The following is a 22,130-nucleotide window of genomic DNA, read 5'->3' on the forward strand; positions in this document are numbered from 1 at the left end:
GAGGCTTTTGATCTCCTCTTCACAATTGAACTGGAGGAGTGAGGACACGAGTCCAAGGCTCATTCATGTAAAACTAAACCATAGTTTAGTGTTACACATCCATACCAGATCTATGTCTATTATTCCCAATCTCTTTTCCCTTCAGGACTCCTTCTCGTGTTCTGTTACGATAGCCTACTTTCCTATTGCCTATCATTTATCGTCTTTTGCTAACTGTCAGTCACACGTTTGGAGACAGCTGCAGAATGCTTCTTCGATTCCATACCTCTTCCAAGACCTTCAGCTGAGCAATATTTTGTACACACTAACAAGTCAAGCATAACCTCCATGCATCTGCCTACAGAGAACTGTGAAATCTGGGGAGCTACACACAGTGTATCTGCTTCTGAAAGCGAGAGAGAAGCAATGGCTATATCTAGGCCAACTCCTGCCACAGGACACCATTAAACTGGGGGTGAAAGTTCTCTCTAAAATCAAGGAAACCTAAAAAATAAAAAAGCAAGCAAAAAAAGCCCCTTATGAGCTCTTCACACCATAAATTCTTAACTTTATGATACTGGGTCTTGTTTATAAGAACTCTGTGCCCCTGCCTGTAAATTCTGCCTTCTCTGCTTTTGTGTATTTTTTAATAATGATCTAATTCATCAGACCTCACACACAACCCGGTTGGTGCCTCTGAATTTTCTCCAGCTGCTCACATCCTTATGATAAGCATCTCCCTGGCTGTTGACACAGAGTCCATGAGAAAAGCAGATGGCTGCATGCCTGCTGCTATGGCTGCCGTTAGGAACATGGAAACCGATTTATATCAGGTCAGACTATTGGTCCTTCTAGCTCAGTATTGTCTGGCAGGTGCTCTCCATGGTTTCAGGCAAGACTCTCTCCTAGGCCAACCTGGAGATGCCGGGGATTGAACCCAAGACCTTCTGCATGCAAAGCAGATGCTCTCCCACCAAGCCACATAAAAGCTTGCTGAGTGACCTTGGGCCAGTCACTGCCTCTCAGCCTAACCTATCTCACAGGGTTGCGTGGAGATTAAAGGAGGGGAGAGAACCACGTGCGCAACCTTGAGCTCCTTAGAGACAAATGGTGAGATATAAATGCAATAAACAATAAATAAACAAATTCCCCCAAGCACAGCAATGGTTGGGTCTGAAGAGAACAGATCCCCCTGCGAACTAGATTAGCTCTCAGACAAGACCTGGCTCGTTCTCTGCAAAACAGCCTGCACCGCCCCTTCTCCCTCTTACAGCACATTTGCTTCACTGAATCAGAATGAGCACTGGAAAGAAAGGGTGTGTTTTATCTGAACAATTAATAAGTACACAAGAATACAGTTCCTTTTCCCCATTGTTATGAGGTACTCACCTAAAGAAACAACAGCAACACTCTCTGGCATGAAATGCAGCCTGAATCTTATCAATAAATGCACCAATATGATGCAGATACCTGGCAGGGAAACAAAACAACATTTAGGTACAGGATGAACAGCAGCTACACAGCACAATTCAAACAAATTGTGTGATTCCCTTTGGAAATTAAAAAAAAATGCAAAGCCAAAAAAAGATGTAGTAGCGATGGAGTTGAGAAATATCAAATATTGCCAGAACAGGGACAAGTGCATTAAAATATGAAATAGTAGGTTTTACAATGTTGTGTGGGTTTTTTATTTTTAAGAAAATCTCCTTCAGTATCCCCCAGGTGGATAGAATCATTCTTGATGACTTGATTACAAAGAACCATGCATGACAGTGCACCTGCGTAACAGGGCTTTCAAGACTCAAGTGCCCTTAAAAGTCCTGATCCTAAACACATTGGCACAAATCTTAAGATAAATGAAGAAGCTTACAGAAGGCATATTTCTCTTCTCCTCTTGCAGCCACCTGTGTGCCCCCAAAAGCCTCACTGGAGAGTCAGGAGAGCTCCACTAAACAATTTGGAATAAGGTGAGGGAGCTCTTTGGGGAGATGGGAAAAGGAAATTTTCCTTCTATGAACTTCCTGCAGTTAACTTTTCTTAGGACCAGCCCGACTTTGGCCAATTATCTTCATCTCACATTGCTTAGGAAGACATCCCAACTCTCCCAAGATTGGTGACTGCAGGGGAATCAGGGGGTAGAAAACTTTCCTTTCCACTGTCTTCTGTAAAATAACTTACCTTAGGATGCCAGCTGTTTACATGGCCATTAATCCAATGGATTTCAGTAGAACTTACCTTACAGGTAAAACATACTCAGATATTAAACTGTTAAGAACAGATGCAACACTTGATCTTAGCCAAAAGGCCAAGAACCTCTTGATACTATCCCTATCAGTGCCGCAGAAGTGCCATTGCTGTGGTGGACTGTCCAAATCTGGTATCTGGCATTTACAAACTGGACAAGGACAACTGGCCCACTAGTGCACTGGTCTGCAAATGGTAGTTCAGGACCCATAACCAGGTCACAGGTAGATGGATAGAAACAAAGCATTAAAAATGGCTCCCCAAATACAGATTTGGGCTGAAAGGGGTCCCAGGGCTGAAAATATTGAAGACTACTACTCTGATAAGTGGGGTACATGGGAGTGCTCAGATCCGTTCCCCCAAATCTCTCAGTTGTGATTTGGAGCAGTTATTAGGAAGAGCAGTCTTGTCCGAGCAGAACAAGAGGCTCTTGCTGCTTCTTAGCGTCTTCATACCTCAGTGCAAATGAAAGTCTCTCTGCTAGTCCCTCTGTCCACTTCAAGGGGATTCTGTGAAGAGCAGGAGGCTGGTGGCAACCATAAAAAAAAGGCTGGCTAATCCACCAAGCCAGCCTTTGCGGACTCCCCAGCCCACGTGTTTATTTTGTGCCAGCTAGTTATAGTTCTGTTGTTACGGTTGTAGTAGCTGGACAGTTAATGGCACAAAACCACTACTTGGGGTAGGGGTGGGTAGTAGCAGGTAGATGGCACTCGCAGTACTGGCTGCTTCCAGGACAGTTTTTAATACAGTCCAGATCTTAGTTTATATTAGTATATTTTGCTAGAAAAGGGAGGGAAAGAATCTTCCATCACTCCAAAGCAACCTTTTAAATTCTTTGTGATGTTTAGACTTTGAGTTGCATTATCTTCTGCCCTTTCCTTTGGCTTGGAACTTTCATTTTTATGACTACTTAAACATCAAGTTAGCCTTGGATGCAAGGCAGATGCCGGTTTCCTCTAAAGACAAAGGGCTGTTTTGCACAAACAAGGAATGTTCGTTTATTTGGAATAAAAACTATCTCAATTTTATTGCCTTCTTTTGCTTTGCTTAAAGTCTCTTGGCACTCTTATCATAGGATCTGCCTCCCTGTGCTTATACAAAATGTCTACGGTATTGCAAACAAGCCTGTACTTTCTCACACGAAGTGAATATTCTTATTACAGCAGACGTCTAAAAGAACACAGAAAACCGTCCAACGTTTGTGTTTTTCTGGAGAGGACATACACACACACGCACACTTGCAATTAATAAAGAACAACCTGAAGTTGTCACGGCTCTGTTTCAGAGCGGCATTCCCGGCAGAATGCACACACCAAGTGGCAACCTTTCCCGGTCTCCAACCAGCACACAAGGTGGAGCGCACAGGACCATCTCCACAGGTACGCTATGTAAGAACACAAGAGTCCTGAAGAATCAGCTCATCTAATCCAACATCCCAGCCAACAAGGTAACTCCAGGAAGCTCACAAGCAAAGTACGAAGGCAGCAGTCCCTGACACCCCAATATTCCCACCAAGTGACAGGTGTTTAGCAGGAAACTACCTTTGTGCATGGGAGCTGCATAAAGCAGGGGTGGGGAACGTCTGTCCCATGGGCTAAATGTGGCCGTGCAACTCCTCTGTCTGTGGTCAGGTGTCCACACACTTATCAGCAAGGGTCTTCAAAGGCAACCCTTGCCCTAAGAGATCACAACTCAGTGGCAGAACACATGGTGTGCATGCAGAAAGCCCCACATTCAGCTCTTTCTATCTCTAGTTAAAAAGATCAGGTAGCAGGTGTTGTGCTCAAGTTCAGCCAGATACCCTAGAGCAGTGTTCCCCAACCTTGGGCCTCCAGCTGTTTTTAACTACAACTCCCATAATCCCTAGCTAGCAAGACCAGTGGTCAGGGATGATGGGAACTGTAGTCCAAAACCAGCTGGAGGCCCAAGGTTGGGGAACACTGCCCTAGAGAACCATTGCCAAAGTAGGTAATACTAGGTGTGATGGATGGCCTATGACAGGTTCCTCTAGCCTAGTACAAATATGTTATCACCATCAACACAGAAAGGTACATCCTAAGATCTTCAATAAGTCCTTACACCAGTCTATTGTCCCACCCTGCCTGAAGTCGTCAACTATTGTCCCTCTGCCTAAAAAATCCACAATCAGTAGTTTGAATGACTATAGACCAGTTGCACTGACTCCAATCATCATGAAGTGTTTTGAGAAACTGGTGCGCCGTCACATTATTTCCTGTCTTCCATCAACTTTTGACAACTACCAGTTTGCATACAGAGCAAATAGATCCACAGAAGACGCCATCAATACCACTCTCCATGCTGCTCTGTCCCATCTGGAGCAGCCGGGGAGTTATGTGAGGCTGCTGTTTGTGGATTTTAGCTCTGCTTTTAACACTATCCTCCCCCATAGACTGGTGTCCAAGCTAGAGGCGATTGGACTCTCCAACTCCACCTGTCTCTGGGTTTTGGATTTTTTGTCAGAACGTTCCCAGAGGGTTAGAGTAGGGTCACACATGTCCACAGCCCTTAGCCTTAACACCGGCTCACCACAGGGTTGTGTGTTGAGTCCCCTGCTCTACACTCTCTATACGTATGACTGTACAGCCATCTATTCCAGCAACAAAATCATCAAGTTTGCTGATGACACTACGGTGGTAGGGCTCATTTCAGGAGGGGATGAGTCCGCCTATCGGGACGAGGTGGAGCGGCTCTGTGTTTGGTGTGGAGAGAACAATCTGGCTCTTAATACGGCTAAGACCAAGGAATTGGTGGTGGATTACAGGAAAAAAAAGGCGGACATTCAGCCCTTGTATATCAACGGGGAACGGGTGGAGAGGGTGGCGGAATTCAGGTTTTTGGGAGTAGCTATCGATCAGGGCATGACTTGGAGCGCACATACCACTGCTCTGGTGAAGAAGGCCCAGCAGAGAATTTATTTCCTCAGACTTTTAAAGAAGAACAATCTGAGTGAGAGACTGCTGGTGTCCTTCTACCGAGGCTCCATAGAGAGCATTCTTACATACTGTATTTGTGCTTGGTTCTCCAGTTGTACAGCTAGGGAGAGGAAGGTGCTCCAGAAGGTCATAACCACAGCCCAAAGGATTATTGGTCATCCTCTCCCATCTTTGGAAGAACTGTACGGTTCCCGTTGTCTTAGGAAAGCAAATAACATCCTGCAGGATTCATCTCACCCGGGACACTGTCTGTTTGCACTACTGCCTTCTGGCAGGAGATATAGAAACATCAAGTCAAAGACAAATAGACTGAAAAACAGTTTCTATCCAAGAGCTGTGGCCTTTTTGAATGCTGTAACTCGATAGTGTGACCTGGGAGTTTGATGGGTGTGGTGTGGGTGTGGCTGGAATGTGGTTTGTTTGGTTGTTGTTGTTGTTTTGCTTTTGTTGTTTTAAGGGATGGCATCCAATTTCGTTGCACTTTGTGCAATGTTGCACTTGTGTAATGACAATAAAGAATCTATTCTATTTGGAGAGTGGAAAATGCCAGTTGGGCAATACTATCTCAATCTATTGCAATTAAATTTGCCAAACGCCTTCTGCATGCCCTGCAGATGTTGCAGGACTCCAACTCTCATTAGCCCTACCAGCAGGGCCAATGATCAGCGACACTGGGAGATGTAGTCCAGCAACATCTGGAGGGCCTTGGGTTCTCTTTCCCCTGCTTTAGGGCAGCAGCATCTTGTCCAGCCCTCCCACTCCCTTCTGCTTAGCACAAACCTGAAGAAGAGCTCTCCAGAACTCAAAAGATTTGCTCACTACTTTGTGAGACATTTGTTGGTGCTAACAGAGCTATTCTTCTTCTGCGATGGCATGAATACTAGTGAACAAATGACTGTGGGCCCTGCAGTACCCAGAAAAGCATGACAGCGAGGATGCAATGGAAGCAGCAAAGTGTGTCTTCTTCACTGCCACTGAGCAGGCTCAATAATGAGCATTCACTGTCATTCCATCCCAGTCTTCTGGAGTTTTCCTCACATGAATTCAAGCAGAATCCCAGTTTGTTTCATTGCTGTCAACACTGGTATATACCAACAAGTCTCCCACCAAGTGGGATAGGGGCATCCACATATCAACCAGGGCTTCAGCAATACAGCCAGTCATATTATCTGGAAAAATTTCCCAAAGCCATTTGGAAACTAAACGAATCTATCAGCCTCTAAGGGCAGATCATCCTAACAGGTCCCTAATATCTCATGGGCTTGTGTAAATACAACAATCCACATAGAGAATCGCCCAGTTCATATGCACTAAATAAGCATGCAAACAAAAACCATGCAAAAACTCAAAGGAACAAAAAAGTTTACTAATGCTCCACACTGAAATAAAGCTAATGATTGGGACGGGGAGGAGAAAAGAAAGTACTATGAGATATTTTCTCAACTATTATTTGACTTCAGACCCTCAGAAGCAGACTAGTTTGCTTGTTTTCTAAGGATCAGAAACATAATACCAGGGACCAATTCTTGACTGGAATAGCAAACATGGAAATGAATTCTAAGTGAGGGTGGCCTGTGAACAGTGAAACAGGGGACTTGGGTAACAGAGATGTTTAGGCTACCCATGTTCCTATGTTTCCACTCGTCCACCTGCATTTGCTCCGGCGAGCAGCCAAGAGTAACTGATCAGAAAGTCTTGGATGCACATTCACCTAATACAAGAAGACTAAAGAATATAGTCATGCCGCTTGACTGCTCCTCTTGTTGAGCTTGCACCCCAGTTTGCACTGGAAGGATAGGCTTGGCAGGTGTAGGAAGCACCAGCTTCGTGGTGAGCGCCAGCGTGGTGTGGAGGGTGGCATTGAGCACTTCGTGGGTAGCGTTTGAGAACCTGTAAGATAAAACACACCCAGGTCAGACTGAGGAGACACTCAGCTGGTTTTCCTCCAGCAGGAATCATTACTGAATGACTCACTGAAAGCTAAAAACTCATTTTCAAGTTATGCTTTCAGTTCAGCCATCCTTGATATAATAAACATGGCAAAATGGTGTTAATCCTGGTCCACATACTGAACTACCTACACTCAGCTGCATGCACTAAAAACAAGGTTAGGAACATGCGATATTGCCTAAGACCACAGACCAGTATTCTTCAACCATGAGTCCACCATATGTTGCCGGGCTGCAACTTCTATCATCCTGGACCACTGGCACTGCTGGATCAGATTTGTAGTCCAGTAACACCCAAGGAGCCAAGGTTGAAGAACACCGATATAGACCAGGCATAGGCAAACTCTGCCCTCCAGATGTTTTGGGACTACAACTCCCATCATCCCTGGCTAACAGGACCAGTGGTCAGGGATGATGGGAGTTGTAGTCCCAAAGCATCTGGCGGGCCAAGTTTGCCTATGCCTGATATAGACAATTTGTCGATTTAGTCCATTGCTGAAGTTTCAGAGGAGGAGCAGACCTCCGAGTTTTCAGGAAAAGGTCATTCCCCATCCGCTGCAGACACCTGAACCTTTTAACTGGACATGCCAGAGACTGAACCTGGGATGTTATACATGCAAAGCACTATCTCTGAATTACTCTCACCCCCACCAATGATTTAGTACACAGTAAATGTTCACTGGATAAAGTCCCCCCCCCCGTTATCCCCCCCCCAAAAAAAATTGTGAAAATGTGGGCACCTGTCAGAGACTCTAGTGTCCTGCACTTCTGCTCTGAATGAACATGTGTCAGATTCCACAATAGAGTATTCAGTAAGAAGCTACACTGAAATTAAGTGCTCATTAAGTACATGTTCCTATATACGTTTATGTTGCCTCGGGTATGTGAGGTGACATGTTTTGCTGCTTTAAATTTTCTGCTGTGCAGCACTGAGCCTGCCTAGACAAAAAACAAATTAAAGATGCCAAAGGAAGATGGGGTGTGTGGGTGTGGGTGTTTGTGGGTGTTTTAAAGGGCTCTCTGCTCATGAAAAGTCAGCAGCTTTCAAGGATTGGCTAGTGTTCCCTGCGGGATCAGGTCCCTTTGGACAAAGAGGAGGAGGAGCTGGATCTTCACAGGAGTGGGGAGGTGATTTGGGGAAAGCTGCTGATGGAGATAGAATGTATTTCAGCAAGGTATATGGTCAGTTCTAGAAAGGCAGCCACAAAAGGAGGTAAGTGCAGGAAGAAAAGGAGTTAGCAGGGTTTGTGAAAGTGAGATATCAGGAAAGGGCCAGCTGAGGCAAGATGCAAAGCAAAACATAACAAGAACAGGCAAAAGCCAGGAGAGAGGCTACAGTAAATGCTTTGCTGCACAGAGTAAAGGCTGCCAAGAGGAAGTTTATACAGGGACAAAAAAGGGCATTCACAAATCAAAGAGGGGAGTGGTGGAACTGGGCAAAGAGCCAGCAGAAGTAGCTGGGCCCCAGGAGGCCTGTGATTTTCCAGAGATTCAGTGCCTTATGGAGCAAGGCTTAAGCCCAACTGCACATGGTCCAGCAACTGAGGACCATGACAGCATTTAGGGAGGAAAGGCAGGAAGGACATTAAAAAACACCAAAAAAAACCCTGTGTCTGAGGTTATATCTGCCAGCCTTGGATGAAAATCTTCCCCATGTGATGCAAAAAAGACCCCACCCACAATTTGCAGAAAGCAGGATACAGCAGAAAGCAAGCAGGAGTATTGGTGGTAGGGATGTCCCAGAATACTTCAATTACATGGAAGTATTGTGATGAATGAGCAGCTATGCACCTTGCTTGGCACCCTTGTTCTACTTCTTTGAGAGGGAAGAGACAACCACGTTGATCCTTGGACTTAAACCTCGTAAGAGAGGGTAGATGCCTTAGGGTACCTTCATGCAACTAGTATCTTAAACAGCTCAGGACCACAATATCTCAAAGACCGCCTCTCCCTGGATAAACTAGCTCAGACTCTGCGATATCCTCTAAGGCCCTTCTTTGTGTTCCTCCCCATGGGAGGACAGGAGGCTGGCAACATAAGAACAGGCCTTTTCTGGAATGGCTGCCTGCTTGTGGAATGCCTCCCCAAGGATGGTTATCTGGCATCTTCATTACACATCTTTAGGTGCCAGGCAAAAGCCTTCTTCTTCAACCAGGCCTTTGGCTGATTAACAGTCTTTGTCCTTTGGTGAAAGGGGAGAGGTTATTGGCTTGTTTTGTTTTTATTATGTACTCTGTGGTTTTCTTCTGTATTTTTATGCTGTGAACTGCCCTGAGATCTTCGGATGAAGGGCAATATAAAAATTTAAGAAATGAAATCAATCAATCAATCAATCAATCTCTAAGCACGCTGAGAATGTCAGAGGCCTTCTCAAGTGTGAGTTAAAAGCAGCTAGGCCAGGCATGTCCAAAGTCCGTTTCGGGGGCCTAATCCGGCCCCTGTGGCAGTTTATTTCCTGGGGTAAAATCCTAAAAAAAAACCTCAACAACTTCAACCCTAAAAAAAGCTCAGCATCTTCAGCTGGCCCTTTGGCTGGCCCTCACGGCCCTTCACTTCATCAAATCTGGCCCTCTTTGAAAAAAGTTTGGACACCACTGAGCTAGGCCAAGTTGGTGAGAAATTGAGAATGTGACAGTCTTGGATGATGAGGCAGGCAGGGGTGCGGATGTGGATCATGCGCTTTGTGATAATGATGACTGGGAGGGGAGGTGGTCTTGTGCTACCTAAACAACACAGAAAGATCCCAAGGGAACCTGAAGGAAGCAGAAGATAAAGGGGAGTGAGAAGACTTATACGAGTTCTTGCCAAGATGGAAATAATGGGCAATTATTGCTAGACACAATGGGCTCCTCAAAACATCCTTTTTATGCTACATCAATGTTGTTTTGTGTTTATGATGGTATTGGGGAGGTTATATATGATTCCTCTTTCAATACTGCTTTAGGCCAGCAAATGTTTTGGGGTGGACATTCTGCTTTGTTTCCAATCAGTGCATGCTCCATACTTTCCTGTTGAAATCCTGTAACTTTTTGTTCCACTTTTATTGCACTATAGTACAATAATGCCCCTCCAAATGGCAATCACATAACCTTGGGGAATTATTGCAGAACAAGCAATAAAGTGGAATGGTTTGTGGACAGTCCAGTGTAAATCTATCACTAATGCAATATTATTAAATCAGTGGCATGTTGCAGAATATACCTGCAAAAACCCATCACTCTGAAGGGGGAAAATACATGTTGAATTATTATGGTGCAGTTATATATTCAAGTATTCAACAAGACAGGAGTATTTGGTATATTGTCATGGACATGGCAAAAACAAATAGTAGCACATGATGACAAATGGACTCTAGCATTAGGTACTGGATTAAACGAAGACATGGACTGCAGGATATCATAAGCTTTTATCTATAAAAGGTAAAAATAACTGGGACCTACAATAAAATGTTGCAGTACATTTCTCATTACCACCTATCCAACAGTTAATCAGCATTCTGTGCCCACTGCAGCGGAGTAGGGATGGGCAAAGGGGAAAATGAATTTATTTCACAACAGGAATTATGGTGTCATATCTTGAGCCACTATATGCAAAACCTCAGCATGTCACAAGCTTTTCTCAAGAGAGAAACCCACCAAATAAGCTAAGGAAACAAAGAAGTAGGTTTAGATTGCACAGCATGATTGCCTAAGAGTTAAACTGTCACTTTTAGTATAAAAAATGCCCAAGTCTTTTTTTTGGGGGGTGGCTTATAGGTATTTTTAAAATATAGTTTGTGCTTCTGCAAGCTTGGGGAGGCAAGCTTGCTGATACCTCCTTTCATGTGTTTAGTGCTGTTTGGGTAATATAAGGGCCCATGCTCAAAGGAGAATACCTGGTAAAGGACCCCTGACAGTTAAGTCCAGTCGCGAACAACTCTGGGGTTGCGGCGCTCATCTCGCTTTATTGGCTGAGGGAGCTGATGTTTGTCCGCAGACAGTCACGTGACCAGCATGTCTAAGCCGCTTCTGGCAAAACCAGAGCAGCACACAGAAACACCGCTTACCTTCCCACCGGAGCAGTATCTATTTATCTACTTGCACTGGCGTGCTTTCAAACTGCTAGGTTGGCAGGAGCTGGGACAGAGCAACGGGAGCTCACCCTGTTCGAACCGCCGACCTTCCAATCGGCAAGCCCTAGGCTCAGTGGTTTAGATCACAGTGCCACCCGCCTCCCTGAGGATACCTGACTCATGTTTAAATGTTTTTGACTCTTTTGATACTGTTTGTATTGCTTTTGTTTTGTATTGTCTGCTGCCCTGGGCTTCTTTGGGAAGAAAGTCAGGATAAACATAAGAGTGAGAAAATAAAATAAACCATAAATAATAAGCAAAGAAAGCTGCTGTTCCCTTTTTTATTATCTCTACAGTTTGAAAGCCGGCTTCTGAAGACTGGGAACTCTGGCCTACTCTTGCTATTTCAGGCTATTTTGCTATACTTACAAAGAATGCTCATGTTTAATAAAATACATGTAGTGATGTTTTTTGAAGAATACTAATAAAAGATGACCTGCTTCAAAATGCTGCAGTGAGGTGCTGCTGTTCAGATTCCAGCCACTCTGTTCCATTTCTCCTTCCCCACCACTGCTTTTCCGGGGCATTTTACCCCCAATAGTCAGTCAGAATACCTAAAACTCACTGGGGTATCTTGGAGGTTCCGCTCCTTTATAATTTCTCTTCCTTTAAAAGAAATGTACTTCAGCTCACTTTGGGGTTCCTCCAAACCCTCTTGTAGTGCTGCTTTGGCTACTTAAGCAAGAATATTCACAATCTGAACATCAAAAAAAAAAAAAAAAACAGGAAATGATAATGCAATGTCATTAAGCAATGGCTCAACAGTGACTGTAAAACTAAGGGATCAATCTTAGAGGAAGAGCCACCAGGATGAGTGGCGTTAGGACAGAGTAAAAAATGTACAAAAGAGGATCAAATTTATGTTGGAAATGTTCAGATACAGAGGGCTCCTTAATTCACATGTGGTGGCAATGCAAATTTATGGGGGAAATATGGGAAATTATATATAACAAACTAAAAAAGATGCTTAAGTGCCCCCAAAATCCAGAAGCATTCCTGTTAGCAATAGTAGGCAGGGAAATACCAAATGAAGTTTAAAACTTATTTCTTTATGCAGCCGCAAGCATACTGTATGCAAAAATGTGGAACGAGAAGGCTATCCCAACAAAGGATCAATGGCTGCTTAAACTAATAGAATATGTCGAACTAGCAAGTATGACGGCCAAAATAAGAAAGATAGATGGAAAGATAGTGACAAGCGAGTGGGAACAATTTGAAGGGTATTTAAAATGAAGTGGTGCTAAGATAAATCTACAAGCAGGGATAAATCTGTGATCAGCAGCAGGCAAAATAAAGGATCATGAATGGAAGAAGAAAAGAATAGATAACCCATGGAGATGTAGCAAACTAATGAATCTGTAATAGGATGTCAATGAAAGATAGGTTGGGAAGTCTGTATTAGATCTGATAGGATGGGAAAAGGTATGTATAATGTATGCTGGAAAATGCATAACTAAAAATAAATTTTAAAAACTGATCTCACACAAGACTTCTCTGAGGTTTGCAAGAGGAGCCCTGAGGCATCCCTAGGCCCACATTCAAAGAAAATTGAGAATGATTTATGGTGCCCACATCACATCAGGTGAAGCATTATTCTGGCAGCTTGGTGAAGCTTTGCTGGAGTGGTGGGGGATGGGCACATGCTGAGGGTGGCATGTGGGGCAGGGAGAATCTTCCAAAGCTTGGCATACATTCAAATCCTACATTTGTACCTTTCTGCTAAACTATCAAGCCTCTAATCTGCCGCCTCCTCCTTTTTTCCTGCCCAAACTCATATGCCAACCTGCCATATGCCAACAAACTCTTATGAGATGTCCACACTTTCCCCAAAGATTCTTAGTAATGGCTTTGCTCACCCCTCCAGCCACAACCTGAAGGACACAACTTTGGGGTGATGGTGCTCTGGTCCCTTTCTTTTTCTATACTTATGTAAATCGTATCATTTATATAAAATCCTTACTGCTGTTTGACAGCTATTTACCTAAGTCCTTTGCTGAGAATACCTTCAGAGACTCTTAATAAAAGAATATTACAGACCATATTTTAAAAATAAAAGTTATATTTTCTTTTTCTTTCTTAAACTTGCACATTACATGCAAAGGAACCTCTAATGTAAAAATGAGAGAGAGGGGATAGAGTGGATTTCTGGACTATGCCACCTTAATTTACTGATCCAGTTTGCTGAGCCATGGCTGAAAAAGAAGTACTATTTGTGAATGTGGCACAGGTGGGACCAAAGAGGGGTGATAGGATGGATCCTATGCCTGTTTAATTTAGTCACATGACATGGCAACCCAGCACCCAGTTAAGCCAGAAACCCAGTTAAGCCAACAAAGAGTGGAGTAAACTCAAACACTATTTTATAGGCTTGTTTTCCATCTGCCAGACTTAGGCCAGCTCAGCCAGCAACAGCCCTGCTCCTGAATGGAGCTTGGATCTGGTGTACAGTGGTACCTCTGGTTACGTACTTAATTCGTTCTGGAAGTCTGTTCTTAAGCTGAAACTGTTCTTATTCTGAGGTGCACTTTCGCTAATGGGGACTCCTGCTGTGATTTCCGTTCACATCCTGGGGCAAAGTTCACAACCAGGAGCAGCTACTTCGGGGTTAGCGGAGCTCATAACCTGAAGTGTTCATAGCCAGAGGTACCACTGTACTTTATGCCGGCTCAATTTATACCACCAGCTGTATATAGGATTGTTCCCTTAACCACTTCTTTGTGAAACCGTTGTGAAGTGCATCAGCATGTGAACTAGGTCCACAGGTAGTTGTCCCTCATCCTAACTAACCTCAAAAACCTCTAGCAAAAGGTGTGTCAACATAAAGAAATTCAAGTGGGGAGCAGCAATATTTTGCTGGGGGGGGGGGAGAGAAGGAAAAACAAGTCAACTTGCTATCCCCCTTCACTTTTCTCACAACTACTTGGCACAAGATGTACCGGTGACCATTAGCTTGGATTACTTTTTAAGATTACACAAATTAACGGAGGACAAGCTATCAAGCCACAATGGCTATGTTCTTTCTCTAATGTTGAAGGCAGTACACCTCTGACTATTACTTGCTAGGAATCACTGTGAGTAGAGGATGTGGGATTATAATGAGACTTTGGACTGATCCACCAGGGCTTTTCAAGCATAAACATAAGTTTTGATAGGTTCTCTGGCTCCATATTCCTACAGTCAGGAGCCAGTTCTCCCTGTAAATGTGTTGGGCCATCCTGCAATTTACGTAATGTGCCCATCCCTTTGAGCAGATGATTTGATTAAATAGGAAGGAAGGAAGCAAACATCCTCTCCCTTCCAGTCTACGATAGCCCCAAACCAATTCTAGGGGTTTTGCTGAGGCTGAAAAGAAGTATACAGCAAGGCAGTAATAGCTCTTTTTCAGCCTAGCAACTTGGCAAGTACTGCCTACTGGTAGACATGCCATGTGCTGATCATCTTCAGGGGCTGCAGCTGACTGCATGCAGCACAACCAACTCTGATTTCTAAAATTCTGTAGGTGGTTTGATTTGTTGGGAAGGGAGAAGTGGCAGGCATCCACGCTTAATTATCTCGCTTAATCACCCCAATTCTCACTTACTTGCAAATCTTAGCTGAAAACAAAGTGCTGACTGGCAGTGGTGAGCCAGGTATATGATTTGCACCCTCCCTGACACTGCGATACTAAGCTATTATAGAAAAGAACTCCAGATAAATCAATGCACAGGAGGAAGTGAAGAAACATGTCCTTGATTGTGGATCAGTTTACCTGGCATAAATGATTTGATTTCTCAAATGACATGTACCAGCATCTGAAACTTGAGCTGGTAATACCCCCAGGGCCCCTATATGCTGACACAGGTGTGTATTCACATGCAACACTTAAAAGCACTTTTATGAGCTATTTGTGTGCAAGCATTCAGGTTGTCAACAGAAGAATAAAAGGCATCTCTTAAATGCATGGGAGCATACTGCCCAAGGTAGATTTTACATTTGGACAACAGATAAAGGGAGAGGAGGACTTTGTATGCTGCCGTAAATTCCAAATGATGGGCTAGCAATCTAACGTTGATTTATTTTACATTTTTATCTCCAAGGTGCTCAATGTGGCATGTACAATTCTGTAAAGTACTGTAGACTAGGCTGATACTATAAACGGCTGATACTATAAACTGGTTCAGACATAACCCCAGGCCAAGCCATGTTTTCACACAAATAAGCAGGTTCCTGGAGTCAAAATCCAGGCCCTGCTCCTCCTCTGGTTCTACTGCTGCTACACAGGACTACTCAGGACTAAACCATGATGTGGCTTAGGTATGTCTGAACCTTGCCTTGTTGTTTGTCTCACTCCAGACAAATCACAAGCTGTAACCAAAGGCAGTTCTCAGCATACTATGCATGGTTTGTCTGAGAGATACAAATCATAAGCCTGAGTTCAGGATGCAACACTATGCCAAACCATGGTTTAGCCTTGCATAGCGTGGCAGCAGAATGTCCAGCAGCCACAATCTTCACCCTGGTAACCCACATGAGTTCACACCAAACCACAGCATCCACACTTCTGTTTCTGCCATAATTTCTAGGGATAGGTCAGCACTTTGTAGGCACAGGTCCAAATGGTGGTTCTGTTTTTGTCCTATTGCTTTCCTCATAAAAAAACTGAGGATGACAGTTTCCTCCCATTCTGTGGTATGGAGCAGGTTTTCTCACGCACCGAGTCAAAAAACAAAACAAAAAAGCACTCAAATTACGGCTCTTTAAAGCTGGCCCGTGTCTAGAAACCCAGCACAAAAGGAAGTCTGGATGAGCCCTGAGTTTTCCTAGAGAAAGTGGAGAGTCAAGAAAAGAAACCCACTCTGACCCCGTGCCTACAAGCTGTGCCTAGAAACTGCGGCACGAACCTCAGTCCGGATGATCCCCCAGTTAGGGCAAATGGCCTATGTGTGAACTGGGCCAGGGATTGGCCCCAGGCCACCCAATGTATTTTTCAGACCAAGGATTTGAACCCTGGCTTCCTGGCTTGTAGTCCAACATCCTCATTCTAACTGGCAACGAGGCTGGTTCAGGAAAGGGCTGAGGCAGACGAAAACAAGGGTGCGAACCGCACGTCCCCCGGGGTGTGGATTTTGGCCCCAAGGCGCTCTGCACATGCTCAGAGGCGCGTGCCCCAGGGGCGAGCAGGTCCATGAGGGCACCCGCTGAGGGGCGGGGCAGCGCCTGCCGTGGCTCTTTTCCCCCTCTGCCCCGTTCAGCGCCTGCCTGGCCCGGCCCGGCCTCGCCTTCCCACGTTCCCTCTCGCCCGCATCGCCCTGGCAACCGGGGCCTCCATTCCTCCCGCCTCAGGCCTGCCGGGGATTTCCCCGCGGACGCGCCTGCCAGCCCCTCTCACGGGGCGCGCTTTCCCCCTCCCCCTCCGCAAGGAGAACCCACTCACTCCATTTCCGCCATTTCCTCGCTTTCTTCTCCCTCCCGGATCTTAACTGGGGAGGGAAAACTATTACCTCACCGCACACCCCCACCCTCACCCCGCCACCATAGAGAGCCGGGGCTAAACCGGCCGCGGCACACTTCCGGGTTCTCGCTTACGCCTCTCCGGGCTTCGGATGAGGCGTTTCCATGGCAAAAGGGCGGGGTGAGTATCGAGCGAGTGAGGAGCGGGGGTTTCCTGGCAGTGGCGTCACCGGCGCGTGATCGGCGCTCAACGTCACAGCCGCCCTTCCGAAACGTGTCGCTCTGTTCCGCTGCGCCGGGAAAGTATGTCGAGAGAAGGAGTTGCATGTGGATTCCCAGGAATGGGTGACGCGGACATTCCTCGTCCCGCCCTAGTCCCTTCTCCTTTCGTATCGCTTCTGTTCAGCTTATCAGCTGGGACTGCGATCCCTTAAAAATATATATTAAAAAATTCCGAGCTACGCCCACGACTGCGTTGCATACATGCAGTACATACAGTACATACAATACATTTTTCATGATAGGAAAAAGTAGCCCTTTCCATCTTCGTCAGAATGACTTATGACACATGACTGCCCTCTTGAGAAGTAGAGCACAGCCACCCTAAAGGAGTCAAAAAATGGCACCCTCTCCCCATCAACCCATACATCTTTTCCAAAGGCATTCGAATTATTTTGGGGCATAAGGCGATAAAATATCTCAAGGGCCTCATCTAAGGACCTCATGCTTCCTTGACAGTGAAAGAAATTCATTAATAATAAGTACAATCGCTAAACAGCATTGACCATGATATCCTGAAGCAGCTGTCTGAGGGAGGCATGTCACTAGCCGGATGTCTTAGGTTGCATTTAGCCATGTATCTGTACTTCCTAGGTACCTGTTGTACCTTGTAACCTGTGCCTTGCCTGCTGTGCACCAATCAGATTTATGCCTTTGGCTGAAACAGAGCTGGGAATTTGAGTTCTTTGCCCAGCAGTGAGAGCCAGGAAGACCCTCGCAAACCTAGTAAGATGCCCAGGCTTCACAGCCCTGCTCTCTCTCTCTCTATGATGGCTGAACAAGTAATAGTTGGATATGGTGGTTATTCTGTATTTTGAAAAGTGGTTTGCAATGGAGCCTGTGGCTTGTCAGGGCCCCTTCTTCATGCTAAAGAAGACATTGCTTCACTCTGTGTGGTTTTGTGGAGACGTGACTTTCTCACAGGTTTTGCTAGCAGCAAAAATTTGGTAGGTTGGTAGAGCTGATTCTGGGACATAGGTCTCGCTGGTAACTTCCGCTCTCCTTGTATGTAGAAGCATATTGGATATTTCCTCATTTTTCAAAACCCACGCTGCAGGTATTTGATCAGCCGGGCATAATTTTTTATTTGATGGTAGCAAACTACAGAAAAAGCAGGAGATTCTTTTGGGTGTTTCTGTAAGTTTCTAATGAGCCTGGTTATAGGACATTTGATTTGAACCTTGTTGGATCGAAAGACTTAACAGGTTGCATTTTCAAAAGTGGTGAGCATCCATATTTTTAGGCGCAGGCTAAGGAAGTTGCATGTGCTGTCTGTGTCCCAGAGCTCTGTTAACCCCCTTTACAAGGGAAAGTCTTTGCATGCAAGATGCTGGTTTTCAAGCATGTCACCATGTCACCACAAAGTGTGAAGGAACAGCTTTCTGGAATGAACAGGAAGCCTGACAAGCCACAAACAAAACCCAACATGGCCTTCTTTAAAAGCTATAGAATAAAAGACTCATTGGTTTTTTGTAAATGATATACAAGGCTTCTATCCTGCATTTAGTTGCAGTAAGCCCCGTTTTTATATAACAGGAGTTACTTCTGGGTAGACAGGTGTAGGATTGTGCCTTTACAGGTTGCTCTGAGGAGCTCACTACATGCTAGTGCAGAGAGATGTAACTGAGCCCTGATACTACCTTGGGAGGGGGGAATTTAAAGCAGGGAAGTAGAAAGAGAGGAAAGTGTAAGGCAGCCCCTCCCACCCCCTTCACTCTAAATTTCCACCTCCTGAAACGGCATTTCATTTTAAAGAACTGAGGTTGGGTGACATACATCTGCTTGTGATGTACATTATATAGCTGGTCTCCTGTAGGACAGAGGTGGTCAATTTCGTGCCCTCCAGATATCGTTAGACTACAACGCCCAACATCCCCAATGTTCTCACTCCAACTTCTGCCCTTCTTGCACAGACAAAACCACCATCATGGGAACTGTTCTCGTGTAGTACAATCCCCTGCCTTGAGACGGTGTGAATTTTCCAGCTACGTGGGTGGGAACAACTGCATATCTCTTTTCCATCCATTCAGCACCCTCCCTTCAGGTATCACGCCAATCAGGTCAGAGAAAGTCACATAAGTTCCCAAATGACTTGAATATTCTACTGAACAAGATAATCCTCTAGACTAGTTTAAGGAGCCATAGCTCAGTGGTAGAACATTGGTTTTGCATACATGATGTCTCAGGTTCAGTTTCCATCATCTCCAGGTAGGGCTGCCGGTCAGTGTAGACAACCTGGCTTTGGACTACAATTCCCATCATCACTGACCCTTGGGCCTGCTGGCTAGGGATGCTAGGGATGATGGGAGTTGTAGTCCAGAAACTGCTGGAGACCCCGTTTGGGCAACCCTGGTGTAGACAATACAGGGTTGTTATGAGGCAGGTTACTATGTTCCTGTGAGATTGTAACCAGCCAGTTCTGAGTGGAGGCACACTTAGGTTTGCAGATTTGTGGTGGTCCTGGACCCTCATTTGTTTTTTGGGGCCCAAGAGACTTTGGGAGTGGAGAATGCTTTTCATTAACTTTGGCTGCTATACCAGCTGCAATCTCATCTGAACCAAGAGTCTGGCTGTGTAACAGCCTCTCAAGATAAGTGCAATGAGGTCTATATGTGGTTGCCCCTGGGGAGGAAAACAGATGCCGCAATCTGTTCAGGATGCACGAGACAGAGTTGACTGGCACTGCTGATTCAAATGCCATCTCACTGATCTTAAAAGACCTCAACTGGATGCCTGTTTCTTTTCCTGATCCAATTTGAAGTGTTGGTGCTTACCTTGAATGCAGGGTTGCCATGTGCCGTACTTTACACAGACCTCTCTTTTGAAGTCCTCCGTTTGGAGGTGTTCTCTGTTTAAAGGGGCCGCCCAGTCCAAATCTGGTTTAAAGGTAAGGAACCCTACGAAGGGAGAGGCCTTGACGTTGCCTATCAACAGCTAAGTCAGTGAGAAAGGAAGCAAATCCCCAATGCCAGTGAAGTTAACTCTTTATTCAAGGAAACAGAATACAACTCAGCCTAGTGGTCTCAGTAACCCTTCCCAATAGGTCTCACCCATATGGAACAGTTGCCAAGATGGAAGGTCCCTGCCTTCTGCCAGCCTTAAGGCCCCCTCCAGGACCTTTCCCAAGCAGTCTCAAACTGTGCCTGCGCACCTCTGCCCTGTGTTCTGCCCTCCTCATTATCCTGTGCAGTCTTGACGACCGGTGGGGGGGGTGAGCTTTTTGCAGCAGGAGGGGGAGACTCCCTGGATTCTTCAGCAGTCTTTTGACACCCACCCTACTTCAGCCTTAGAATCTGAACTCTTCCCTGTCACAGGCTCTTCCTGCTCACTAAACTCTGCTGCCCCTTCAGCTTCCAACACCTCCTCCTGCCAATCTCTCCCCTCTGACCACTCCTCTGTCTCCCACCACCAGTCCCCTGGTTCTGAGCCTTCCTCCTCTGGGGTTTCCCTTGGGGTTTCCCTAGCTGGTGCCTCTAACCACTCCTCTTCATCCTGCCAGTCCTTGACAGGTGATGTGTTGTTGTTTAGTCGTGTCCGACTCTTCGTGACCCCATGGACCAGAGCGCGCCAGGCACTCCTGTCTTCCACTGCCTCCTGCAGTTTGGTCAAACTCATGCTGGTAGCTTCGAGAACACTGTCCAGCCATCTCGTCCTCTTTCGGCCCCTTCTCCTTGTGCTCTCCATCTTTCCCAACATCAGGGTCTTTTCCAGGGAGTCTTCTCTTCTCATGAGGTGGCCAAAGTATTGGAGCCTCAGCTTCAGGATCTGCCTTTCCAGTGAGCACTCAGGGCTGATTTCCTTAAGAATGGATAGGTTTCATCTTGCAGTCCAGTCCATGGGACTCTCAAGAGTCTCCTCCAACACCATAATGCAAAAGCATCAATTCTTCAGCGATCAGCCTTCTTTATGGTCCAGCTCTCACTTCCATACATCACTACTGGGAAAACCATAGCTTTAACTATATGGACCTTTGCTGGCAAGGTGATGTCTCTGCTTTTTAAGATGCTGTCTTGGAGCTATATGTGTATTGGAGCTATATTTAAATTATAGTAACTATTTCTAAATTTGCGGCTATACATATTTGTGTCATTTGGGGGGGGGATGCAAAGCCTCTTTATTGGCAATGCATAAGTGGCCACCCTACCTTAAAGCCCTAAATGGCACAGGACCCAAATATTTGAAAGCGATCTCCTCCCCTTCCAGCCTTCTTGCTAAAATCATCAACCAGTGTCCGTCTCCAAATACCACCTTCGTCTGCAAGAGGGGGGGGGGGCTTTGTCAGGAATGGTGTCCAAGCTATGGAATCCCCCCCACCCCCGGAGATACATGTGGCACAAACTTTGCCATGTTTCAAGCACCAGGCAAACGAGGGGGGAAAATCATGCTGGCATTTAAAAACATTTCTACTCCATTGTATTTTGAAACCTTCTGGCTATTAATGACTCTTTTCACCTATTCTTTGTGGTTTTACCCATGGGGCAGTATTCCAGAAACTCATACCATCAGCGTTAAGGACTTATGACGGTACAATGGAAATTCCTCCCCAACAACCGTGCAGAGCAGGGGTTCACACTTGTTGGCGGGTGGGAATAAAGAATTGCTTATTATAGGGGGGGGGGAGAAGATGAGGGGGAAAGTTCCATTGTGCAAGTTGAAATCATAGCACCAACAGAACAAGAATGTTGGATGCCACCCTGTATCACTTTTGCAAGTGCACCTTTGACATCATTGATAAAAGACTATAACTGAGATAACAGGATGAATAAAATATCCAAGCACACTGTTGAAGAGGGTGGGCTCGCATCACAGAGGAATGGCATGGTTTGGGGGGGGAGTGGGGGAAGAGAAAGAAAGAGAGGCAGGGATGCACAGGAAATCTGACATTTTTAAATGGTTTTTGCTGGTTAAATCGTGCAAAGGAAGAGAACCCAAAACTTATTTTTGCTTGCACTAGAGAAGAATGCAAATAGAGCCAACCTGGTAATAGTGTATCAGCCAAACTCTTCACAGCCCACACGCTGCTGTGGCACAAAAGGGTGTTTTTTTTCTTTTTTCAAAAAGAGCCATCTGCAAAGCTTTCATTTGTGGTTGTCTGCTTTCATGGTTAATAAGCATCTGTTAGTAAATGTTGGCTTGACTCCTTCCTTGAATGTGCACAGGAATTTTATTACTGTTTGAGACTCT

At 45.3% G+C, this 22,130-nt stretch overlaps 1 protein-coding gene across 5 annotated transcripts in view; it reads right to left on the reverse strand.

Annotated features, from left to right (window-relative positions):
- Window positions 1–17,031, reverse strand: part of SLC9A8 (solute carrier family 9 member A8) — a 55,933-nt gene extending 38,902 nt beyond the window's left edge. Inside the window, exons 1-3 of one of the 5 annotated variants that reach the window (XM_083508102.1) lie at window positions 16,803–17,031; window positions 6,889–7,067; window positions 1,369–1,449 (exon numbers count right to left, since the gene is read on the reverse strand). In XM_083508102.1, the coding sequence (XP_083364228.1) occupies window positions 1,369–1,449; window positions 6,889–7,067; window positions 16,803–16,834 (292 nt within the window). In that variant the 5' untranslated portion in view covers window positions 16,835–17,031. Of the gene's footprint in view, window positions 1–1,368; window positions 1,450–6,888; window positions 7,068–16,117 lie in introns of all 5 variants that reach the window. The other 4 variants (XM_083508099.1, XM_083508098.1, XM_083508100.1 and 1 more) reach the window with 4 other exon arrangements.
- Window positions 17,032–22,130: the final 5,099 nt, after the last annotated feature.

This window comes from Podarcis liolepis, assembly GCF_965112155.1.
Source record: "Podarcis liolepis genome assembly, chromosome: 6".
In the NCBI taxonomy this organism is placed as follows: Eukaryota; Metazoa; Chordata; class Lepidosauria; order Squamata; family Lacertidae; genus Podarcis; species Podarcis liolepis.